Raw genomic sequence first — 26,564 nt, 5'->3', positions numbered from 1 at the left:
ATTTTAGCGGGCCGAACGGGTTGCGCTAAACGGCCACCAGATTGATCATTTCTAGTCCAATCGAACTAAACCGGCCTAAAATTAAGTCCAAAAGAACAGGGCCTAACTCTATAAGCATGATGTGAACTCGTGAAGGACTCGACAAGTTAGTATTAGTCTGCTTGAACCCAAAAAAGGAGACATTGTGACAATGCTCAAGACAATGTGGGGGTAGCATTGTGACTTGTGAGGCAGAGTAGCACACCACCATAGTGTTCTAAGTTCACTGGATGGATTACATACCACCTATTGTTGTACCCTTGAAGGTAATATAATATCGTTATTGGGCAAGTAATAAAGAAGCCTGCCTATAACTCCCTCTTTTCACCTCAGCTGATAGATTAATGAATTTTCGATCAACTCTGTTTCCTAAACACATCTACGTGATATATAATACTTCGTACAAGATATCAAACGAGTCAAATGATGTTGAAGGCTGCATAACGTGCACACTAAACAAAGGTAGGTAATGGCTCAAGCAGCATGAAGTAATATCATGTGACCACGTGCCAACATACTTCAGTTTCCTAAACATGAATCGCCTATTATCAATACAATTCAACGTATATAATATATTCCGTCGCTGAATCCAAGTGCGAGATGCTATGCCCACAACCTAAGGTCAACAAGCCTCAAGATGATGATTAAAGAAGCTCAAAGATTCGGTTCATATCACTGCAACGTTGCAGAATAGTTGAAACAATGCTCAACCTTTTCTTTATTGCTCCAATTTGAGACCACCATAAGATGTCCAAAAACACATGCGTTTAAGTTCGCATATCTAATCCTACTTTTTCTTTTGCCCACTGTAGCGTAATATTCCATTAACGTCAATGATGCCTGGTGGAAATACTGGGTCAGTTGCGGCTCTGACAGCAACTTTAGCCACTGCTGTTACACTAACAGGCGGAGTGAATAACGGACCAACCAGCGGAATCTGGGTCAGCGGCTTTGTGTATTGGAATACCTGCACCAGATTCCACTTTATCAGCATCGCAACAATAAAAAAGGGCAGCCCGGTGCACGATGGCGTCCCCGCTAGGCGAGGGTCCGGGGAAGGGGAGCCTTGGTGCACCGGTTAAGGTGTTGCTTTGTGACCGTGAGGTTTTATACGGAGATAATACTACAGGTTTTATACGGAGATAGCTGAGAAAATCAGCTGGGAATGAAATACGATTCAGGCTTCATCACATAATCTCAAGACCAATACAAGCATCACAGGTAGCGACACTGACCCAAGACGATTATGGAGCAACTGCTGAGTATAGCAAAGAAAACGATGTACCAAAAAAACCCGGAAAAACAAGTTTATGCAAACTATGGAAGCTTATGTACCATTTCCAACGGTGATCCAATAACACCTAATGGGACCTTCATGCTTCCAACTTGACGTGTTCCGTGAATAAATCCAGGCCTCAGTATGACACCTGACACACAAGTACTCAGATTGATTGATAAGCTGCCTTAATAGTTTGTGTAGTTTGTGAAGATCACTATAACAGCTGTTACAGCTACATATTCATAATAGTGGAAGCTCAAGTTTAGGCACTTTAGAGCGATAGCATTAACAACACCTTTGGCTAAGTGATGAGGAGTCACAACACTTGCAATGGGTTTGTAAGTCTTATAATTTTACAGCTGCCAAAAAAAAAAAAAAAAAAAAAAAAAAACCTTTTCCACTTCATTCTTGGGTAAACAATGGAATATTCATGTAATAAGATTTCAACTTTCTTATGATGTTAGCCTTCGCAAAATGGCACAAAGAAGCACAAGGGAAGGTTCATAAAAACTAACCACCATATGGAAATTTTGTCAACAGCTCTGTTTCTGCTGCTCTCTGTAATCAAATGGGGGAAAAAAACACAAGTAAACTCTTCAGTAAGAAAGATATTCCACATTTGCTACAATCATTATGCACATAGCATATCTACAAACAATATCCAGAAGGCAATAAAGGGATGACAATAGGATTCTTGACATCTATGAAAGAGCATTAGGGTCCTTAATAACTGAAACTACAAAAAAAAAGAACAAAGAAAAACAAAACAAAATCAATGATAATTTAACAACGACAAGGCTCTATAATCATCATGGTATCACAATGACTTGGGGTGCAATAGATGGCATGGCAAAAACAAACAGAAACAAAATGTAAAAGCTTAATTATATAAAGTCACCAGAAAAAGGTTAAATCCTTATTCTATGAAGTCAGGGTCACTAATTGATTTGGATTGAAAAGAGCCTAAATTTATTTTAAGAATAAATGCTTAATGCCACAAGATAACACCAAAAGTGATCAGTCTTAAAACCAGCTTTAATAAAAGAACGCAACCAAACAAACCTCCCAGAAAAGGGAAAAAAAATTCAAAAAAGAAGAATGAATGAGGGGATATATAAGCCTCTATTGGAGATTGATGACAAAAATTCTTTCAGAAACAGTGGTTGATAAGACCAAAACAAATTCCTCTAACATAAGCCTCTATTGGTTAATAAGCCTCTATTGGTTATATAAGCCTCTATTGGTTAATAAAACATGCATTATTATTGGTCTCTGTGAGGCTGTAATGAAATTTTGTACAAGCCCATCTGTTGAAACAAGTCAGTACCACGGTAATTTCCTTGGTTCCAAAAGAAATTACACCCTCCAAGGCTCTAACATGAGTAATTTACAAGCAAAAGCACGATGTAATGTTCTTTATCGGCAATTACTAAAAATCTTGGCAAACAGGATGCAAAGTTGACTGGGAAGCAGCAGGCATTGTTCATCAAGGTGCATAAAATCTTTTAACATAGCTTTGTGTCGTTGTGATGCAAGTTAAAGAATTACTAAACCAAGGTAATATTAAGATGGATATTCAGTTCATCAAAAAAAAAGGTGGATATTCAGAAAGCTTATGACTCCCCGAACAGTGTTTTGATAAGAAGGTTTATTCCCGAAACCAAGCTACTATTCCAATATCTCCTCATCCTGTTATAGATTTGAGGAAGTTTCCTCTCTCACCTGTCTCTCTCACCTGTTACAAGATTCGAAGAAAGGAAGGTTTCCATCCAAAGTGTTTAAATACGAGGCTTGCATTCCTTGTGTTTGCAAATGACGTCTCTACAGTTAATAGTGAACAAAAGTTCTCTAAAGTCCGCGTGCTATGATGATTTCCAAAGGAGAGGTCCAAAGAAGTGTTAAATGTCTGTAATATGTGTAGAAACTGGGTCACCGACACTAAATGCATGTTACGTGAACAAAATGACGAACACTTGTCTTTTTGTTGCTAATTTTTCCTCAGTTTGGGCAGTAGCTGAGTGCACTAGCTGTGTATTGGTTGAATGCTACAAGATCATATACAGGAGAAGAAATCATTTTGAAGTTACAGATGGGTAAGCAATTGAAGAAGAGGTTGATGAGTGCTGGGGCTATCTATGAATTGAATTCAGATTATTAGGTGGTTGTAGATTATTAGGTGGTTGTATTTGTATATGCCCTGAATTATTTTGAAATTACATTGCATGTAGTCCCTTTATGCTGGGGCTATCTATGAATTGTATTCACGGTGTCCGTCACGTTCAGTTCTATGTTGGCTCTGAATTATCAACATGTTGGTGCTTTCAGTAGGTTTTGGACTTATGACACGTTTCTTTAAGTTAGTTTCCGGTTGTTCTAGCTGTTTTATGCTCGCTTTCTGAAGTTATGTTAGTCGTTGCAAATTTTTGAAACCTGTTCTCCCTCCCTTGAGGATAAATACAATATCGCTCATCTTCATAAAATAGTTAGACAAAGATTACCATCTAAGATCAGCGATTAAAAAGCAAGGGAATCCACCCAAGGCTAATACTTCCTCCATTCCATTTGGTTGTATACGTTTTCAAAATTGAGAGGGATTTTGAAAAAAGTATGCAACCAAAATAGAACAGAGGAAACAGCATCTATTGAAATAAATAGCTACTTAATTCAACTGAACACAGAACCCAGACCCAGGAAACAGAATTTTTAAAGTGTAGCAAGTCGAATCAACCTTAGCCCACCAAAAAGAGAGGGCAGTCATTAATGAAGGGATTCCATGCTGTATGGTAAGCTCAAAAACACAAATAGCATAAAGGGACTACATGCAATGTAATTCTAGACAATGTCCATAGACAGTTGACATTACCTTCCCCTCGTAATATCCTTGTAGTAGATAATTAACCACTCCAAAATCAGCAGCAGAGATGTAAACAAATCGCTTTACACCTGTAGATCAAATGGTTATGTTATCCAACCAGAGTGGAAGCTATCCTGCTATAAATGACAAAACAAGAGTCTAGTTCAAGTCTCAATTGTGTAGCAATAACACCTATAGTGGCATGTTAGGCTTGGATTGCATGGCTAATCAGGTGCCCATGTATATTATAAGATGGAACAAAATACTCAGATTGTAGCATCATCATGAAGTATAGAGTTATTTTAAATCTGTAAAAATGAAATAAAAAGCACCAAGCAAAATTATCATAGAAAAAATGCATTTGATGCTTGGAAGACTTCTCCCCTCCTTTTCACTACTCACTTTCTCCTCCCTTTACCTTTCCCTTCTCTTGAGTTTATACAAATATGGAAACATCCTCTTACCTCCCTCCCGTCACCTCCTTTGCTTCCATCTCCGCTCCCTTACCTCCAATATCGTAATAAGTTACTACCCGACATAACTTTGCAGACTTGAATGACATGGTATGAGAACTTTGTCATCCAATTCAATAGGTTAGCTCCGAATATGTTGCTCACACAAGTGCACAATCATATAACTAAGACTTTAAGTTAGGCTGAGCTTTCATTAGTAACTCTGCATGACTGAAGAGTGGCCCATCCACCATGGCCTTAACTAGTATATGTTCCATCCCAAACATAGCCACATCGCCCGCACGATCAAGAATTGAAGCAAAAAGTTAATCTATCCACCTTGAGCTACTGATATTTTTTTTGACAAAAATGATCTTCAGATGTGGAAATAGTTAGGTCACAACATAAATCGAAAAAACTGCAGGTTTACAAACTAAGGGACAAACTACTAGCATAATACAGAACCAAAGACAATATACTTAACTTTGATAAGAGAAGAAAAAATAATAATAAAACAGCAAACCTTTCTCTGCAGCAGCTCTAATTGCATTCATATTTGCAGTACCATTGATCTTATACATAACTGAATTGGACCCAAAACCACCAACACAGGATATCTGCAAAGTTTCATAAGCCCAATTAAGAATCCAATCTCTGCAACTAAAGTTGTTAATAAATACTTAAGTTTCAGTACGCCATGGAGGTAAAAGTAATCTGAAAAACACGTATATGAAATTCAAGGTCTCACTGATCCTAACAAACACCACAGCTACATAATGAGGATCCGCACTATTACAACCGGTAGATCAAGGTTCACTTCACATGTAAAACCAGTTTTCTTACGAGACAGAAACCATTTCTTCCCTTTTCTCTCTATATATACTGTGAGGGGAAAAAAACAGCAGAAAGCCCCGCAGGAACAACATAACCTCAATGCTTCAAGTGCCATTTCCTATCAGCCTATGGCAGATAAAGAGCCTATTTTCGAATAGGCTCCCTCGTAATATTAATTATGTATATACAATAAGAAAGCTCAGACAGTTTGGTGAATAATTTTGATTTATTCCATCATATTTCCAACCCAAAGAATAGTGAGTAGGACTCCATGGACAATACTGGAGGCTTACAACAGAAGTCACTCCCTCAAGCTCGTCCTTAAATGCTTCAGGTGAAAAGAGGTTTCCTGCATTAAACGCAGGACACATAAGATAACCACCATAGAATCTTGAAGCTATTCCAATCATTCAACAAACTAAAAATATAACTAACCTTGATGCCAGGTCACGCTATTAGCCCAAGAATCATTGATGGATGGCCTTCCAGATCTAGAAACAAAAAGAAAGTAATGAAAACATTTCATACAATCAGTCATTGTCATGCTTCTGACTTTTCCAATGACGATTGCTGGTAACTAATTTGTACAGCGGCCTAGGGAAACAATGAGCATATCTAAGAAAGGTCATGCCTCCCTCCAAGGCTGTCTTATAGATTTAAGAGACCCTATTCGAAAAGTCAACATGAGGCCACAAGTAACAAGAAAACCATAACTACAAAAGTGTGTATAGAATCATCTCTCTATCGACCCATAATTAGATAACTTGACCTTGCAAAATTGACCCAAGCAGAAGGATCCAACCTATTAACGCTGACGCAAAATTGACCTGAACTTCACAAAGTAAATATGATCTGAAACTCGTAGTGACCCGTCCTAACCAAGACCTAACCCGAATTTGCTATACTTGAAAGTTATCTGACCCAAAATGACCATATTCGAAACCACCTGACCCAACATAACCACATCCTGAATGACTCAAACACCCATAATATTATCTACTTAGTATATTAAAACAAAGGATCAATTGTCATACACTCCCTTCTAAAAAGAAGTGTTGCAAAATGCTCGTCTTTAGCGAAACATTTTAAAATTAGGACCTTTAACAACTAGCTTGAAAGTGTTTTGGCTCAAAGTGACTCGTAGCTCCTACCCGAAAATGAACCAACTTGAAATGACTTGTCCAAAAGTGTTCATAACATATTTACCCGAAATGACCTGTTAATAACTTATTTAAAACAAACACGAAACCCAAAATGTTTAACACACCCACAATGAGCCAGACGCAAGCGAATCCACCAATACCCAGCCTAAATGACCCATTTACCAAGTCTACCCATAACTATCATTTAATCTATCAACTCACCTCATGAAAGCAGTCCAGGTTTGTAATAATTCAATTATTAAGTGTTAATTCACCCACATTTTATGCACCTTGTTTTCACAAACTCCCACCTTTTATATATTTTTTTTAAATTCCCAGCCTTTATGAACATTTCTTCTAAAACTCCCGCCAGAGCTCATTTTTGAGTTACTAAAGACATTCTTTTAGCAAACATCTAAAATGAAATGCTCCCTCTGTCCCGGTCCCGGTCATTTGTTGTCCTTTTCCATATTGGGGTGTCTCAGTGAATTGTTGTCCTTACTATTTTAAGAATGAATTTGATGAGCAATTTGATTATTCACACTCAATTTGTTCCACTTGTCATTTTGTAATTGGCCCCTTCCTCTTTGCTTGGTCTTTGTGCCAAAACCAAAGGACAACAATTGACCGGGACGGAGGGAGTATCTTCACTTTTGCCCAAATCTAACTTTTGGTAGAAAGGAAAGACCATTAATGATGGATATTGTCAAAAAACTGCAGCTTCTCTTGGAAGAAAGGAATTTTAGTGGGAGTTTTAGAGGAAACGTTCAGAAAATGTAGGCTTTTTAAAAATTAAACTTACAAAACTAATAAAAAGGTGAGATTCAGAAAATGGGGCATAGAAAATGTGGAAACTGACAGCTAACCTATTTAATAATTATCCTTTTGTTTTTTGGTGTCAAAGGAGGCAGAACAGAAATATGACAAGGACGAGGAATTCGAACCTTTGGCCTAATGTCTAATTTACCTCCGTCTTAACCAATACACTAGAAAATTCTTCAGTTCTCTGTTTCTTATAATGATAGAAAACTAAACTACTGGACTTTGCAGTTTCAGCCTCATGTTTTTTTTGGCCTAACATTTACCGGCCATGGCCTCCAATTATTGAATGACCGTCAAAATAGACAGTGTCTTCAATTGCTATAGAACATCTATATGAACAATCCTATGCTAAAAAGTGAAAGTTTGATGAATGGGTTAAATATAAATAGATTTACTCTAAAATTCCCAACCTAATCACAAATATCCTCCTGCCCAACCAACTCTCATACTTACAAAAGATCAACATGTCAGACCTCCCTGGATAGGAAAAAACATTACACCCTAAGTCGTTGGTTGTTAGAAGTTCTGATCCAGACATTCCAAATAATTCTGAAGACTTTAGACACTTAAATAAACATTTTTGTTTGAAATTAGTTTTTTAGATGAAGTACTTTCCCTCCGACCGAATAGACTCAAAATACCATCAAATTTCTAAGCTAATTTCTTAATGGTTACACAACCAAAACAAAATGATCACCATAAAGATTTCTCATGAACATACATACACAGATGGAGACACACTTAAAAAATATATCATTTATTTTCGCATCTAAGTTAGGGCAGAAAACGGTACCTGCTTAGGCTAGCAACTGGCATCCCATGATCTAAAGCTTCTTTGCAAATGTGAGAACCAACAAATCCATTGCCTCCCAGAACAAGCAGCTTAACCAACAGAATGTATTTACATCAGGATGACTATAGTACATATAAGTACATAACTATAGAAGTAACTGTAAGCAAGTAAATAACTGGAGTAAGGCAGGCTCAAGAACATGAAAAAGCTGAAAGCCAGAAGAAGATACCTTCTCAGAAAGGGAAGGAGGAACTTGGACTGTCTCTGCTTCTTCTACTTTAGTTGAACCATTAACCGTTGTAGATTCCGTTGAAAGAAATCTAAAGTTTCTTGACATAGCCATTGTACTAGTCAAACAAGAAAATCACAATCAGATACAGAGTATCTAATTACAGCTATTTCTGCTTATCAAAGAAGAAATCAAAGGCATAGGAAAGTTAAGTTGTTCTCCCAGTAACGAGAACAGAACCCCAACTCACCCTCCACATAAAAAAAAGGAGAGAACATAACGATAACATTAAATTTGGACAAATTACTTAACACGCCAAGGTATGCAATAATACCATAGGCCTCACAGATGAAAATAAGCTTGATTTCATTTTCGAAAGAAGTTTAAGGTATAACAATGATCAAATTGATAACAGTATAAACTAGTACAACTAATATGTTTAAAATAGATTCTTATTTCGTATAATTATTGTTTAAGCTTTCACACAATCACTTAAACAAACCATCCTTATTACTTCCATTATCACCTTCGAAACCTACAAAATCATCAATGATGATCAGTTCCTCCCTAACTTATCCTGCTTGAACACCCCAAAAGTCCAGAACTACCAGTACACAGTTTCATCCTACAAATATCTACTTGCATGACAATGAAGGCGTCATGTCACCACATACCAACTTCATGTGGCTCTCCATACAAGTATTAAACTCACATGTCATGCGGTAATGATTACATCGTTCATTCCTAATGCTTTCAGCTCCGCAAAAAGGTATAATGAACATAATGAATCATCATAGTAACATACTGAGCATCTACGTCGCTTTTAGGGATATTTCTGACATTAGATCACAAACTGAATACTATTTTCAAGTAGCCCGGGGTATTAGACGCCCCTGAATCCCTTTAAACTCGCCAATTGTTTACTGACTCAAAGTCCGCAACAAACTGCTAAACGTCTAGATTGTGCCTACATTACTACGTCTCAACTGAAATTGGGTGACAAACTGCAGCCAATGGCGAACTCGGGCAAGAAAGGTTACACATGATGATCCACATGGTGTATCTTGTATGCAATTCCACCTATTCATTCTTTCTTAGATGCCGAAACTCAGTATCATCGAAATAAAACACGTTCATTTAGGAATATCGTCGAACAGTTGGAACGCTAATAATCACGAAAAGAATAACGTAGGAATTAAGACAAAAAATAACATATAATTTCAGCAATAAAATTACATATTATTATGTACAAAGATCGAAATCACAATATGATTTCAGAAATCAAAAACAAGTAGATTGCAAGCATTTACAAAAACAGAAATCACGAATAAAACGATAATCATATGAATTGCAGTAGAAATTAAGAAAAACGAGAATACAAGGGAAGAATCTTACTGCAATTTAGAGAAAGAGATTCTGGAGTGGATAATTCGAGACATGATTTGAAATGGAATTAGGTAGCAATGAATGAAAAGAGGGAAAATGAATGGGGAAGGAAGGAGAAGCTTGTGGGATGGAATACTGTTGTGTTGTAAGAATTGATGAAACTGAAATTAGAGAGAGAAGCGGAGGTTGTGATACGTGGCGACCCAAAAGTGTCAATCCTTGAATCCATTTTTGAAATAATGGTCAAAAATAAAATATTTTTTGTTTTGGATCGGTTTTGAAAATATTTGTCAAAATGGTGTCCGCGTAGGCTCAGGATTTCTGGACCTAAAACACGCCACTAATAATGGCGTGTTTATAATGAGTAGGGAAAGAAACTTCATTAAAAAATGGACTAAAACAAACAAGCCACTGGGAATGGCGGGTTTCGGAGGGGAAACACGCCACCCCTATGGCATGTCTTATGTAATTTTTTTTTTTTTTTTTTAGAGTTCAGTCAGTTGAGGAAAAAATTGTTGTAAAGACATGTCACTGCTAATGGCGTGTTTCTTTCACAAAACACGCCACCACTAATGGCGTGTTTCGTCTAGAAATCCCCAGCCTACGTGGACACCATTTTGACAAATATTTTCAAAACCGACCCAAAACGACAAATATTTTATTTTTGACCATTATTTTAAAAATGGACTCTCAATCCTTAGACTATGGTATATCAATAACATTCATAAATTGTGTGTTGGGAATATAAAAGTAATATTCTCGCATTTTTGCTACTATTAGTTTTAAATCCATGCAGAAAATGTACGGTTGTAATAATAATTAAATGTTCAAATTTTAATGCAATACATAAAAACATATTATAACGAACAATCCTAATCTCGTCAAATTACAATTTGGCCGACATTCTCACTGTTATAAAAGCTCACACGACCATAGTATGCGTTTGATTTATGAAACTACTACTCCTTCCGTTCTGATCACTTGTAATCTATATTTATATATTATTCATTTGTTATCTAGTCTATATTAGCTAAGTTGGGTTTTTTTACTAAATAACAAACATGACGACAAATTTTAGAATAAGGTGGTTTTATACTGTGAGACGGTTCATTTTAATAAAAAAATATTCATCGAATGCTAATAAACAATTTGTATTTTGGACATTGAAACCGTCTCACGGGATAAATCATCTCGTAAATAGTAATAGCTATCGCTTACACAAATCATCATTTAAGACGAGCAAGTATTCAGTGATTAAAATATTTTAAGCAAAAAATAAAAATATAAATAACTTGTGGAATCGGAGGGAGTAACTATAAATTTAAAATATCGAGTTATTAAAATAATTATAATTCTTACATAACAATTTGTGATAAGTGATAACCATATGTTAACAAGTGTGATTTATTATGAATGATTCTTTACATGTTATTTTGAACTTGTTTGATTTTATGGATTGGAGATTTAAATTTTGATTTTTCTTTTTTTTTTTTTTTTTTTTTTTGCAAAGAATGTGATTTTATTTTTTATTTTTTCTATGATTTTATCAACCAAAAAATTTAATTTTTTCCGATTATTTTATTTTATGTTTTCTCAAATATAGATCTAAAGAATAAATGTTGATTTGTATTTATTATGTTATATTATCAAGCAAAAAATAAATCATTTATATTGTAATATAAATTTTAAAATTCATTGATTAGTTATTCTTTAGATATAATTTTGTAAATTTTGTAAATTTTAGATTTTAGATGTTCTTTAGATCTATATTTGAAGTTGATTAATTATAATATGAATTGAGTTGAGTAGAGAGGGTAATTAATTGGCATAGAAAATATGATATGACCCATATGTTAATTATTCTTAAAACTCAGCAGCCAATAAAAAACTTGGCTTTTATACTATGTAGATTCCACATGATAAAGAGTCAATTAAGGAAATAATTACACCAATATATCATGAGATTTTGAATAGTGAACTCATAACTACCATGCTTAGAGAATTAATGGTGTGATTATTTCCTTAATTGGCTCCTTATCATGTGCCCAATACATGTGCCCATTGGTCACATGATAGAAAAATTCTTATTTATTACGGAGTATTACTTTTTGATGATTTTTTTTCTTATGATAAATGTTATTGATGAACATAATCTTAGACTATACTCCCAGGAGTATAGTACTACGTACTCTTTATACATTTTAAAAAAAAAATTAACAAAGTCCACTGATGCGTGCATTTTATATAGACTTTTTGTACCATATTTGCACGCATTTCTATGCATATTTCGCAATATTAAGCTACAAATGTCCCCCGAATTGTCTACTTTGGTTTCTCTTATCCTATTTGCAGGAATGAATCAAAGAGAAGTGGAATCAAGCTTAGAACATGTCCCTATGCGTGCATTTAGGAGATGAGTTGAATCGGAGCTTGGAAACTACTATTTGGTGATGCGCGTAGAAACAAGGTAGCTAGACGAGCAAAGGAAGAGCTTCAAATTACTAGTGCCTACTTTGAAGAGCCATATCTCAAATTCTAAAACTGATATTCATGTGATTCTAACTGGAGGTAAAAGCTTATCCTCTTAGCTTTCCAACGCCATGAAAATCACTTGTTTCCAACAAGTAACGAAGAAATGGCGGCCGTTTGAAGTTCAGTGCGCAAAGCAGGAATTACGCGCTGAACATTGTTCGATCGAAGGGTTAATCTACTAGATCGACCCCTTTAACCACTCGATCGGCCACCTAATCTACTCGATCGAGCACTTAAGTATTCGATTGACCACTTTTGAGCACTTTACTGTTCGATCGAAAGCTTTTTGGGAAGATACCTCTCGATCGACTAAATTATAGTTGGTCGATCGAGCAAATCAAGTCTGACGCAGCATATTTCAAGTCGAGACCTTCTAATTTTATCTTAGTTTAATTCTCTTATAAATAAGAGATTATTAGGTCATTTAGGGGGGCGAATACGACGACAGATTAGTAGATTAGTTTAGTTTTAGTACGACGTTGTTCCCTTTCTCTATTCTCTGGATCTAAACTATGTAATCTCTCCCCTTTTATTCTTTAGTTTAATTCTAGTTTTTATTATTCCTTGCATCTCTTAATCTCTACTCCATTAATCCTTGTTCTTCTCTAATTGTTTTTTAATTAGTTTAAGTTGTTATTTAATTCTCTTTATAATATGCTTGATTTAGTTATTGCAATCGTTACAGTTAGATTCATTGTTTCAATCATGTTTAGCTAATCCTCTCGCTAGGATTTAGGGGAATCAATGAATAGACGATAGTTTCTAAATAGGTTTGCAGATCTGATGCTTGTTTCATGTCTTTGTTGTTATAAGTAGCTTTTAATGACGATTAGACAGTTAATGCGCATAATTGTTCTAGTTGTTTTTGGCAAACTCTGACCAAGATCGGAAGATTGGAAGGAGTTAGACTTGCTACGATTCTTTAGGATACTCTAATGAGGGCGGAAGCTAAGTTAGTAGTATTTTAGGGTGAATAGCGGACCTGAAGGACCTTTTCAATACACCTTAGACTGATACATGTGATTGATTTGTGACCTTAGCTGCAATTATCTGACATTTATTGATGAAAATACAATCCTAGTCTCTTTCCTTTACTGCTAGACTCTTTATTTATCATTGTTTAAGTTTAGTTTCCAATCAAAACCCTAATCTTGTGACACCGACAGACTTAGATTAGCAAGTAGATAGCAACATAGCCTCCCTGTGGATTCGACACCGACTTCCCTAGCTGCATTAGTTAGAGACCCCTCGGGTTTATTTTTGATAGGTTGCGACAGCCTCATCAAATATTGGCGCCGTTGCCGGGGAGGCAACGCTATTTACTTGTTTTATTTGAGTTTGTCTTTAGCCTCAAGGAATTTATTCCTTGAAGCAGTTCTTATCTTCTTTTTTAGTGCTGTTTTGATTGGTCCTATAGGTTTAGCTAAACAGGATTATTAGGAGAAGATCATCAAAGGGAAGGCTTGAGTACCTTTGATCTTGCACCTATGTTCTATCTCATGGTGCATCAGGTGGCATTTTGTGAGAGATGTGGTGTTGCGGGGCACGATGCTGTTACTTGTTATGCGAAGAATGACCGAGTCTATGCCTATCAGCAGTATAGACAAGGTCGTTATGGTTCTCAAAGTGGGGGTTACCCAAACTATTCTCCACTTTCGCCATATAATTACTATGTGCCGCCACATCCGATTCAGCAGCAAGGCTTTCAAAAGCCTTTATTTTCTTTTCCGCCGGAGCAGGTTTCTCTCTCTACTATCAACAAGGAAGAGATTGCTGAATGGAAGTCTTTAGTGAAAACACTTGGACTTCTAGTGCAAGAATCTGATAAATCTATAGAAGCTTATTTCAAGAGATTTTAGTCCCAAATAGCTCAATTAGCTGTTGAGTTGGATTTTAGGCACTCAGAAACGGTATATGTTATCTGTACCGAAAGCGGTCTTTCCTATGAAGGACCTGAGTTGCCTATTAACGATGATGATATGTATGACTCGGAATTCGAAGATTTAGTAGAAAATGAAGCATCCTACGAAGACTTCTGCACTGTACAACAACAAAAATTTGATCGAACTAGCTACAGTGTTCGATTGAATGAATTATATGAGGGAGAGCTCAATCGAACAGAATTCAACATTTGATCGAACAGTTTGTACGAGGAAGACCTCGATCGAACTAATGCAAGTGTTCGATCGAGCAGTTTTGGCGAGGAAACATCTCGATCGTGTACTGTTCTCTCTCGATCGAATTATTTGGCTATGGACAATGTTGATTTGTCACTTACGCCTATCCCGGATGACGATAAGAAGGTAATTGAAGACCAATCCTATCCAATTGAAGGTAATGCTATTCCTTTTATTGATCCCGATGAGGTTCCTTATAATCCTTCCATTAAATCATATATTGTTGTTGATTTGACGCCTCCGCCAACATGGAGGAATATTGTTTTGTTTCTTCTTACACATGTCTTAACAGGTTAGAAGACCCGGGAGGAGGATTTGAAGATTCCATCCCACATAAGAACAAGGCGTGGGATAAGGCCAAGAGAAGACGTGGCGTAGTTGATGCTGTAAAGAGTCGTTGTTCTTCTGATGATGTGCTGTGGTGACCAAAAGTGAAAATCATGGATGCTGAAGGGACCGCTTTTAGTCAGAAGCCTTGTTGTGGGCCATTGATTTGCGTGGGTGGATGAAGAAAAGAAGGTCGAGCTGGGACCTATCTGAAACTAGTGCTGACCGGGAGGCAACCCGGATTTTTATGCTTAGTTGGATTTTTCAAACATTTTAGTTTTTATTGCGTGTTTAATAATTAGTTTTATCGACTATAGATTGCGGAACATTTTAGATTTGGGTTTGGTAGTATTTTTGGGGCGCTGTTTGCATAATTGCAGGTACACTTGCATTCTTTTCGCGAATTGAGTTGCTCCGGTGTTGCTACTACGACCTCCCATGTTACTGGCTGGTTTGGGGAGGTCTCTCCTTATGTCACGCTATTTTGTGAGTTTCTTAGCTCTTTATCTCCTTCATTTCCTTTAGTTTGCATTTTCCCTTTTCCCATTTGCTGTTGTTGTTAGCTGTTGAGTACAATTAGGGCATTGTACAACTTGGTTTGGGGGAGGGTATATGCATCCATATCCGTGTCTGCATATTGTCTTTATTGCATTTCAGTTAGCACGTTTAATTTTTGCATGCATTGTTTATTTTAATTTCAAAAATTCAAAAATCTCATAAAAATAAAAAAATTCGAAACTTCAAAAAATCATGTTTCTTTTAGCATATAGGTTGAGTCGGAACGGTAGTTTCTGATGATGAAATTGCACTACACTTAGTCATTTTGCTTAAGCCTTGCATAAACTAACATCTTTTAGTACGTCTTTTGCATAATCTACGAGTTTATGTTTAAATTTAGCTGAACGAATAGACTTGACTTGAGATTTTGGCAACCTACTTATAATTTCTAAGGATTTAGAGCTGTATAAACTGGTGACATCTATGACCAGTTCATGTAGAGTTGTGAGTAGTTACTCCTTGTATAACATGTAACATTAAATTGCATAAGTATAAAATTCAATTTCTTATTGCCTGTATACATTCGGGTTAGTGGTTGGTGTCACATGTAGGAGAGGTGCTTACATACCCTTTATTTCATTACTACCCATTAACTCCACATTTAGCCAAATTTGCCTTTTGACCCCTTAACTACATCCAAATTTAGCCTGCCTTGTCAAGCTACTTTAGTGTTTGTTTTTGCGGGTATGTTGCTTATTGTGCCAAATCTGGTTTGCATTGTAATTTTGGGAGTTGGTAGTCTTGGAAAAGGAGAATGTTGAAAAAAAAAAAAAGAAATGAAAATATGAAAATGAGTTTGAATAGTATCGGTTTTGCTCCTATGCTCTCATTATATCTCATAAGGAGTTGTTATTATTTGGTTTAGTGAGTTTTTATGCCGAATAAAGGCAATTGTGCTTAAGTTTTTAGATGGATTAGAAGCGGGATGTTGTATTATTGGTTTTGTTTAGACTACTAGCTTGGCTTATACCTCCACATTCCCAAAACATTTTCCCCCTTCTTACCTATTATCTCACTTTCCAAATCTTTTGTAAGCACTCGGCATGTGACAGGACCTTGATTGGATGGAGTGTATGTGCACGGTAGCTAGAATTGTCTATCATATTAGATTGCATGCATGTTTATGTAGGTCGTAGTTTAGGTGAGCGACTATATTTCTTTCTCTCTTATATCTATATGCTTACCCTTTGCTTCATTGAGAGAGAGTGACCCGTGAGAGTCCAATTTTAAAGGTCTTGCAAGGTCGACGGTTTAGCTATTTTCATAAACATCTTCATAACTCGTTTGCATCTGACATTGTTGCTATTTTGTTAATTTGTTGCATTAAACTGGTTTAGGTGGACGATTTGTAGCTAGCTCTGAGTTTCACTCCGTTCCATTAGTTAGTTGCATATAGTTTGCTTGGGGATAAGCAAAGGTTTAGTTTGGGGAGGTTTGATGCATGCATTTTATATAGACTTTTTGTACCATATTTGCACGCATTTCTATGCATATTTCGCAGTATTAAGCTACAAATGTCCCCCGAATTGTCTACTTTGGTTTCTCTTGTCCTATTTGCAGGAATGAACTAAAGAGAAGTGGAATCAAGTTTAGAAGATGTCCCTATGCGTGCATTTAGGAGATGAGTTGAGTCGGACCTTGGAAACTACTATTTGGTGATGCGCGTAGAAGCAAGGTAGCTAGGCGAGCAAAGGAAGAGCTTTAAAGTACTAGTCCCTATTTTGAAGAGCCATATCTCGAGTTCTACAACTGATATTCAAGTGATTCCAACTGGAGGTGAAAGCTTATTCTCTTCGCTTTCCAAGTCCACGAAAATCGCTTGTTTCCAACAAGTAACGAATAAATGGCGACCGTTTGAAATTCAGTGCGCAAAGCAGGAATTACGCGCTGAACATTGCTCGATCGAAGGGTTAATATACTCGATCGACCCCTTTAACCACTCGATCGACCACCTAATCTACTCGATCGAATACTTAATTATTTGATCGACCACTTTTGAGCAATTTACTGTACGATCGAAAGCTTTTTGGGAAGATACCTCTCGATCGACTAACTTATAGTTGGTCGATCGAGCAAATCAAGTCTGACGAAGTATATTTCAAGTCGAGACCTTTTAAGTTTTTTTTTGGTGAAAATGTGAAAATATATTAATAATATGGATAATTAAGTTTACACTATCACCAAACTACAAGGCATTTTCCAATCTAATACATCAGGTAATCGATACTAAACATACACTGGCTCCCATAGTAATTTAGTCATCTTCAAAGTCCATTTTCGTTCTTGGCACCTCCCTTGTATATCTTGCTTTACTTGCCGCAGGATGTATCTAGGCGCCAATACTCTAGCTTCAATTCTCGCAATGTTCCTAGCAGTCCAAATGTGATACCATAAGGCTACAATTGCAGCCCCAATAATCTGCTTCTTCATCAACAAGGGGCATCTCCAAGTAATAAACCAATCCACCACTCTTGTCTTAGGAATTGACAGGCCAAGCCATCCATTGAGGAGGTCCCAGCAAAGTGTGCTATAAGTACAATCAGAGAACAAGTGCTGATGAGTTTCATTATGTGAAGAGCATATTGCACAAACCATATCAGTAGTGATCCCAAACTTAAAGAGCCTATCCCTAGTCATCAGGCGCCCCTGGACTATAAGCCAGCCAATAAAGGCATGTCTAGGCAACATGGTCTTATTCCATATCAGAGGATACCAGGTTACATGATGCTGTTGCCCCATAAGCCATTTATACCCATTGGACACAAGATAACTACCTGGTAGTACAGCCCAAGTCTCAGTAGCAAAACCATCTTTCATAATGTCCTTTACTTGACAGATTTTCCTCCAAGTCCAACTAGTGTTAACAGAGGGTTTATAATCAAACCAGTCCCTTCCTTTCATATAAACATGACAAACCCACCTCAGCCAAAGGTGATCACTCTTCATAGCCAGCCAACTAGTGTATTTGCCAATCATAGTAGTTTTCCATATTCTGGAATTAACAATACCCAAGCCACCATGCTTCTTGTCTTTGCAAATATTAGCCCAGTTGACAGTAGGAGTTTTACCATACTGGTCGGAACCAGACCAGAGGTAGTTCCTACAAATTCCTTCAATCCTATCAATTACTGTAAGAGGGATAACAAAAATACGAGTCCAATAGGAGTGAAGCTGACTAAGACCAACTTTAATGAGGACAAGCCTCCCTGCATAACTTAGTTTCTTAGCCCCCAGCTTCGAATTCTAGTCACCATCTTCTCAATGAGTCTTGTACAGTTACCAATGCCCATCCTTTTATGATAAATGGGTACCCCCAGGTATCTAAATGGAAAGACACCAGGCTTGAAACCAGAAATTCTCAGAATGTAGTCTATCTCACCTTGCTCCATACCATTAAAATAAATGTCCGACTTTTCAGTGTTCATTTCCAAACCAGATGAGCAAGAGAAAGAAGCAAAAGCCCTAAGAAGCACCTTAATGGAAGTTCTGTCACCCCTACTAAACATCAACAGGTCATCAGCAAAGCAGAGGTGAGTTAACTTTAATGGTCTACAGAGAGGGTGATAATTGAACTCAACCCTGCTAGTGACTTCTTCCAAAACCCTACTCAGATAATCCATACAAATAGTGAATAGGAGGGGAGATAAGGGATCCCCCTCCCTAATCCCCCTTTTGCCAGGGAAATACCCAAAAGAAGACCCATTAAGTGCAATGGTGTAACTAGGAGTAGTCACACAAGTCATGATCCAAGTAATCATTCTTTCTGGAAATTTCAAGGCATGTAGCATTTGCTCAATAAAACTCCACTCTACTGAATCATAAGCTTTCTTTAAATCTATCTTCATAATACTTCTGGGAGAGCAAGTTCTCCTCTTATAAAGCCTCACTAGGTCATGACAAATCAGTATATTGTCCACAATGTCCCTACCCTGGATGAATGCACTTTGGGATTCACTTATAATAGAAGGCAAAACTTTAGCCAGTCTATTACATAAAACCTTAGAAATGATTTTGTACAGGACATTGCAACACGCAATAGGTCTGAAATTAGTAACAGTAACAGGTCGAGTTTTTTTAGGTATAAGGGTAAGTGTAGTGGAGTTCACCTGTCTTAACAGCTGCCCAGAAATGAAAAATTCCTGCACAGCCTCAATAATACCCTTTTCAATGATCACTGATGCATCCTTGAAAAACTGAGAGGTATAACCATCTGGCCCTGGGGATTTGTTGGCAGGAATAGACTTTAAAGCAATCTGAATTTCTTCAATAGTAACATCCCTAACCATCTCCTCCCCTTGCTCATTACTCACCACCTTCCCATTCCTCACAACAGGGACATGAATCTTCCTGACAGGCTTACTAGAGCCTAGGAGAGCTTTATAATAAGCAATGAAGGCCTCTTCAATTTCAGGAATGGTATTACAATGATGCCCTGCCATATCCTGAATAGTCAGGATCTTATTGCTCATTCTTCTAGCTTTAATAATGCTATGAAAATAGCTAGTGTTGTCATCACCCTCCTGCATCCAGTGTGCCTTAGCTTTTTGAGCCAAGAAACTCCTCCTAGCATTCTCCAAATCCCTATAACAATTGGAAGCTTCATTGACTTCCTGCTGAATCAGCAAGTTGAGTGGATCAGCATGAAGTTTTTCCTGAACAACATAAAGGTGATGCTTAGCAATCTTAGCTGAGGTTTCTATGTTAGCAAAAGCAGTACCATTCAACCCCTTCAGAGGATGTTTAAGCATTTTCAGCCTCTTCACCACGTGGAACATTTTAATACCATACAGAGGCTTGTCCCAAACTTCTTGGACTAATTCAAGAAACTGAGGGTCCTTACCCCACATGTTAAAATACTTAAAAGACCCCTTTCTTCTGTCAACACCAGCAACCAAATTAATAGTGCAGGGACAGTGATCAAACATCCCTTCAGGATGAAACATAGGAATAACCTCAGGGAATTGATCAAGCCACTCATCATTACTCATGGCTCTATCAATCCTACTGAACACCATGGCACCTGGTTCATGTTTGTTGTTCCAGGTGAAAAGGCACCATGGGCAGGAAGGTCAACAAGACCACAATCATCCACACAATCCTGAAATCCTCTTAATTCATAATTGGAAACTTCAGACCCCACTCTTTCACACATAGCAAGAACATTATTGAAATCACCCATGACCAACCAAGGGCCATTAACAACTTGCCTCATATTTCTCAAAGAATCCCATAAAGGAATTCGTTCATGGACCTTATTAAATCCATAGATAACTGACATCCACCATGTCTGACCATTAATACAAGAGATCTTAACATGAATTACTTGAGCTTCAATATTAATGATATCAACAATATAGTTTCCAGAATCCTAAATTATCCAAATTCTACCCCCATCATGAACAGAGGTATTATGCACCAGACTCCATTTATCACCAATTCCCTGATGAACTTTATTGATAGCATTAACCCTGACTCTAGTTTCTAATAAACCAAAAACTCCTATGTTATTATTATGCAGAAAATAGCTAACCTCCTTCTGTTTATTTACACTATTAATACCCCTCACATTCCAAAAACCAATGCTACCCATTTTCCTTTTGAGCAGAACTACCCTCCATTTCCCCTGCAAGGACTCTCCTGTAATGAACAGAATGTTCCAAAACCTCCATATAAGTGCTTGTCCCACTGCCCAAACACATCCCACCATGCCTAGTCATCTTGGTAATGATTCTGGCAGGTGTGAAGGACGTCAGAATAGTTGGCATTGGTGTAACCATCCCTGGCATAGGAGTAGCCATCCCCCCTAAACTCTTAAGACCCAAAGGACCCCGAGCTTGAACCATAGGTTGTTCAGGTAGTTCAGATTGTTCAGGTGCCACCCCATGCTCAGCAAGAGGAACTGTCACATTCTGTGGAACCTTCTTAGGTCTCCAGACCTGTGGAACTGGCCTAGAACCCTTAGAATTCTTAGCTTTTCTGCAGTCCCTGGCAATATGACCCAATCCCTGACAAGCCATGCACAAAATGGGCTTCCATTCATAGTGAACAATTTGCCTGTGATTGTTGTCAAGTTCATCAGCAAAATGAATGACATCAGGTAATTCAGTCCCAATTTTAACCTCCACCATAATCCTAACATGCGCAAGGAAGGTTTTCAGCAAGGTATTGCTGTCACATCTCACTGGCTTACCCACAAGACCTGCAATCTTCATCAACGCATTCCCCCAGAACTTCAATGGAAGGCCATAAAAACGAATCCAAATAGGCACTACATCAACAGCTTCCTTCACCATTTTAGATTCCGGGGTCCATTCCTTAACAATCAGAGGTTTATTGTCAAAGAAAATTGGTCCTGCTTGCAACACCCTCAATTTCATTTCCTCATTCTTAAAACGCACCAGGAAAGTACCATTAGAATTAAATGAAATCTTATCAAAATCAGTGTATCTCCATACGCGCTTAATAAAACCATCAATAACTTTAAAAGGAGGATTCGCCCCAAGTACATAACAAAAGACCGCAGTAGACCAAAATTTTAATTCAGAATCAACATCTTCATTAGTAAGCTGTAAGGGTCTTACCATAGAATCAGTTTCTGAATCAGAAGTTTGAACCCTACCTTGAACCTCCGTCCATTCAGACTCAGAGCCGCTCCCTTCTTCCGAGATGGAATCCATAACAGAACTGAGATTATATGGCCGGATAATCGAATCCTTTTCAGACGAGCGAGCATCCAGGTGATTAATCCCCAAAGACTCGTCATCATCCTGATCAATGATTCGATATCTCGATCCACTAGCTTTATTATGTGATTTATTAGTACTAATTGGTGTATTTTTTTGTAGATTTTGTGATATTAATTTGATTGTTCTATTAGATTTAGGGGAATTTTTCTGAGTACGTGCCATTGCAGAAATGAAAACGTATCCCTAAATCGCCTCTCTTACTAGACTTTCTCTCTCATCATGTTCCGAGTACGTGACCTTTTAATTTTATCTCAGTTTATCTTATACTCCCTCCAATTTTCTTTTATCTTCCCCTTTCTTTTGGGCACAAAAATTAAGAAAGGGGAAGAAAAAAGGAATAAAGTAGAATAAAGTATTGTAAGTTGTGAAATTTATAGGGGAGAGAAAATAATAAAGAATGAATAATGAATAAAGAATAGATAAAGTAATGAGAGTTGTTGATCTTTTAGGAGAGAGAAATTAATAAAAAAAATGAATAAAACTTACCAAAAAAGGAAAGAGGGAAGATAATCAAACTTGTGTGAAAAAGGAAAGAGGGAAGATAATAGAAAATTGGAGGGAGTAATAATAATTATCTCTTATAAATAAGAGATTATTAGGTCATTTAGGGGGGCGAATACGAGAACAGATCAATAGATTAGTTTAGTTTTAGTACGACGTTGTTCCCTCTCTCTATTCTCTGGATCTAAACTCTGTAATCTCTCCCCCTTTATTCTTTAGTTTAATTCTAGTTTTTATTATTCCTTGCATCTCTTAATCTCTACCTGTAACACTACGGATTTTCTTTGGTGACTACTCGACCGAGTAGAGCCTACTCGGCCGAGTAGTGCTATTGTTATGAGTTGTTTTGGTTCTGCCGATGAATACTCGGCCGAGTATAGTGAATACTCGACCGAGTAGAGGATACTCGGCCGAGTATAACTTTACTCGACCGAGTATTCGATCTGGCGAGTATTATTTTGACGGTTTGATTAGGGAGCGTTTAAGATTTATTTTATATCCCGCGTCAGTTTTCAAAACATCATTTCTACTTCATCATTTTACGTTAACCCTAATCTCTCCCTAATCACTCCTTAATCACCCAATTGCTTTGTTGTTTGCGAAACCTTCTTGAGTCCTTACGTACAATCCCTCATCCCTTTGTTGGTAAGTTTTATTCTATGTTGTTGTATTCGTTGGGGTTACTGTATAATTATGGAATTGGGAATATGGGGGTTGTGCAATGTGTAATTGTGTGATATGATTATGATATAGGAGAAGACTTCGTAGAGGAGCCTTTCTGAGTGTGCAAGTTCATTTCCACTGTTGATTTCTAAGGTAGGGTTTCCTACTCAGTTTACTGTTATTATAAGACATGTTGTTGTGTTTATTGTTATCTGTTGATCATCGGAGTATGGAGTTTGTGGTGATGATGTTGGTGTAAGGGTGTTGAGATGGCTGTGATATCTTGTGATTGTGATTGTGGTGGAGTCACTTGCGGGAGTGGCTTCACACCCTAGTTCGCCCTCCGTGGAACCCGCCACGGGAGGGGATGTGCACATTAAGGGACAGGGATTGTGTGTCGCTCATTGAGGAGCTGGACTAGGTGGGATCGGCTGCGGTCACCCACTGGCGGTGAGGATTACCTGTTGCGATGGGTAATCTGGCAGGGCTACACACTTTGGTGTGTAGTCGGTTACAGTATGGGAACAAAGATTGGAATTGGAAGATGATCAGTTGATTGTATCGTTTGTCTGTCTTATATTGTTGAGTAATACTGACCCCGTTGTTGTTTGTGGAATCTGCGGTGATCCATTCGGGGATGGTGAGCAGGCTTGACAGGTATTGCTAGTGTGAGCTTGGGGACTGTCTTGGGAGGAGTGCCATCACGAGTCATAGCATCACCGTCTGAGTCTTAGTTGGATTTCTTTATTTGTCAGACTTTGAAGTTGTATTTTGTTTAAAACAGTATTTGAGTTTGGATGATGTAAGCTTTACACTTTACAGTACTTTAATAAATGTGCTCAGTTCAGACGCTTTTTGATATATACTAACCTCGGGCAACCGAGATGGTAACACACTTTCATGGTAGGGTGGTCCTGGTAAGGCACCTTGGTATGAGGGGGTGTTACAAAGTGGTATCAGAGACGAAGATTCCGGCACCTAAACAAATGAATATAATGAACCTAGGGAGTCTAAGTAAAATGAACCCGGGGAGAGTTGTTTGGAGCTACCGCAAAGACTCGGGAGACGTCCCGGAGTCGCAAATTGGCCCTCACTAACTCGAGCCGGTAACATGGGGAAGTGTGATGAGAGCTAGGTTTTGTATGTGCATGTATGTGAAGATGCATGTTGGTAAAAGTTGATAGTTGAAAGTATGTGTGTTGAAGTTCCTAAATGTTGTGATGGGAGGAATGGTAGATGAGACGGGTTGTGAATGTTGGTCATGTTGGATTTAGCATATGTACGAATTGTATCTTCGATATGATTCTAATGTGGCATTAAAGTTCTTGATATATGAATTGCATGCTGATGTGATTATAACATGGCATTTAAACTCGTAATATTATGCGTTTGCTGCGGGGAATAGTGAGCATGATAGGGGAACTTTATACTGTATACCCGTCTATTTTGTAACTCGGCCGAGCAGGGCAGGTACTCGACCGAGTAGGGAGCACTCGGCCGAGTAACCAAGAGCTCGACCGAGTATTGATTTACAGTGAGTAGCAGTAGCTACTGTTTGTGACAACTCGACCGAGTAAGAGGTATACTCGACCGAGTAGTGTCTACTCGGCCGAGTGTTGTTTTACCCGACCGAGTGTTGTTTTTGAGTTTTTGAAGTTCGCTTCTGGAGTCGAAATACTCGACCGAGTATTCGTTACTCGACCGAGTATGTTTGTATACTCGGCCGAGTGTTCTTTTGGCGGAGGTTACTACGTTTTGAGTGGTAGGCTTTTGTGTTTACGTTTCCGTGTTTCTTGTCAGTTCAGTATGCCGCCCAAAAGAACTCCCGCGCAGATCCAAGCTTCAGAGATGACTCTTGATGAGGTTGCTCGCATGATTGAGCAACAAGAGGCTCTCCTTGAAGCTCTCAAAAATGTGGGAAAAGGGAACGAGAAGTCGATGGATGCAACACAGCTTAGCATCAACATTGCTCATTTCCACCCTCCTACATATGACGGGGTAGGTGAACCAAAGCTACTCGAGAAGTGGCACCGTGAGATTAAAGCTCTCATGGAAATGGTTAAGTGCCCCGAGGACATGATTGTTGAGCAGGTAGTGTACTACCTAAGAGGTGAAGCTGCAGTTTGGTGGCAAAATGTCAAGGAAGATGCTAGAGCTTACTACCAGGCGGAAGGAGCTATTCCTTGGTCTGGGTTGAAGAGTGCTATGAGAGAGCAGTTTGTGCCGGAGCATATCCGACACAAGATGAGATCCGACTTTGATTCCTTCACCATGACCGAGGAGATGACAGTCACTGATTACTATCATCGGTTTTTGGAGCTATCTCGTTATGTTGAAGATATGCAGATAGGACAGAGAGGTTTGGCTCTCCGTTTTGAGAGGGGTTTATCTGCTAAGATCGTGAGTCGTATGCCACCTGGGGGTTGCTACTGACCTCAAGGAAGTGTACTTGAGAGCGGGTCAAGCTGAGAGAATGGTAGATCTCTCAAGAGAGATCGATGAGAGGATTGCTGCAGAAAAGAGAAAGGCTGATGGCGGAAACAACAGTCAGCCAACCAACAAGAAAGGGAATTTCAACCATGCTAAAGCTTTTTTTGGTGGAGCTGGTTTCTCGGGAGGATCTCGTGGTTGGGGAAAGAATGGGGGTCGGGCTGTGAGTGACAACACCAACCTTACTTGCTTCAACTGTGGTGGGATAGGCCACAAAAGACGGGAATGCACGAGCTACAAGCCCGTCAATGGTTCAGGAGCTTGGTCAGGGAATTTTTCTCAGGGGCCGACTCAGAGTTTCGCTAGTAACCGACCGGGAGGTTCATGGGGCAACAGAAGTGGACAGGGCAACCAGGGCGGTTACAACCGCGGTGGTGGTGGATCTTATCAGCGCTAGAACAATAGCGTCACTCAGGATTCGGCAGCCAAGCCGAGTACCTCCAATGCTTCAGTTCAGGGTGGAGGACAGAAAAATAGTGGAAAGCTCTTCATGATGGACAAGCAGGAAGCACAGGATGATGCTCATGTAGTTACCGGTACCTTTCTTGTTCATAATGTACCGTCCTTTGTTTTGTTTGATTCCGGGGCTACACATTCGTTTGTGTCTAAGAGTCATCTTTGTGTCTATGGGTTTGGGAAAGTTTGAGGTTGTAAAAGATGATGTATTCATACCTTCAAGGAGTCGTGTGTCGTGTCTCAAATCTGTATAAGGGGGTATCCATGGTAGTTGGAGGGGTAGA

The 26,564-nt window shown here is 38.3% G+C and overlaps 2 protein-coding genes across 2 annotated transcripts; both read right to left on the bottom strand.

Moving 5' to 3' along the window:
• Positions 1-360: 360 nt before the first annotated feature.
• On the bottom strand, positions 361-10,035 carry LOC141628537 (uncharacterized protein At1g32220, chloroplastic-like). Its single transcript, XM_074441664.1, has 10 exons — positions 9,840-10,035; positions 8,445-8,562; positions 8,216-8,304; positions 5,894-5,949; positions 5,752-5,807; positions 5,148-5,241; positions 4,182-4,261; positions 1,834-1,876; positions 1,375-1,466; positions 361-1,006 (listed from the first exon to the last, which is right to left on the bottom strand). The coding sequence occupies exons 1-10, from the start codon at positions 9,881-9,883 to the stop codon at positions 827-829; spliced, it is 852 nt and encodes a 283-aa protein (XP_074297765.1). The 5' UTR covers positions 9,884-10,035; the 3' UTR covers positions 361-826.
• A 7,615-nt stretch (positions 10,036-17,650) lies between these two features.
• Positions 17,651-20,412, bottom strand: LOC141632032 (uncharacterized). The gene is made up of 2 exons (XM_074444622.1): positions 18,705-20,412; positions 17,651-18,552 (listed from the first exon to the last, which is right to left on the bottom strand). The coding sequence occupies exons 1-2, from the start codon at positions 20,410-20,412 to the stop codon at positions 17,651-17,653; spliced, it is 2,610 nt and encodes an 869-aa protein (XP_074300723.1).
• Positions 20,413-26,564: the final 6,152 nt, after the last annotated feature.

The sequence above is a fragment of the Silene latifolia genome, chromosome Y, assembly GCF_048544455.1.
Source record: "Silene latifolia isolate original U9 population chromosome Y, ASM4854445v1, whole genome shotgun sequence".
In the NCBI taxonomy this organism is placed as follows: domain Eukaryota; kingdom Viridiplantae; phylum Streptophyta; class Magnoliopsida; order Caryophyllales; family Caryophyllaceae; genus Silene; species Silene latifolia.
This window is presented reverse-complemented; position numbering and strand designations above follow the sequence as displayed.

What these genes read in the sequence shown, in the direction of transcription:
- LOC141628537 (XM_074441664.1), bottom strand. Translation starts at nt 9,883, where the DNA reads ATGTCTCGAATTATCCACTCCAGAATCTCTTTCTCTAAATTGCA. An exon ending in TTGAGGGAGTGACTTCTGTT is followed by an intron (nt 5,242 to 5,751) that starts GTAAGCCTCCAG and finishes GAAACTTTGCAG; the next exon opens with ATATCCTGTGTTGGTGGTTT. An exon ending in GACAAAATTTCCATATGGTG is followed by an intron (nt 1,467 to 1,833) that starts GTTAGTTTTTAT and finishes CTTGTGTGTCAG; the next exon opens with GTGTCATACTGAGGCCTGGA.
- LOC141632032 (XM_074444622.1), bottom strand. Translation starts at nt 20,412, where the DNA reads ATGAGTAATGATGAGTGGCTTGATCAATTCCCTGAGGTTATTCCTATG. An exon ending in TCATAAAAGGATGGGCATTG is followed by an intron (nt 18,553 to 18,704) that starts GTAACTGTACAA and finishes TCCCTCTTACAG; the next exon opens with TAATTGATAGGATTGAAGGA.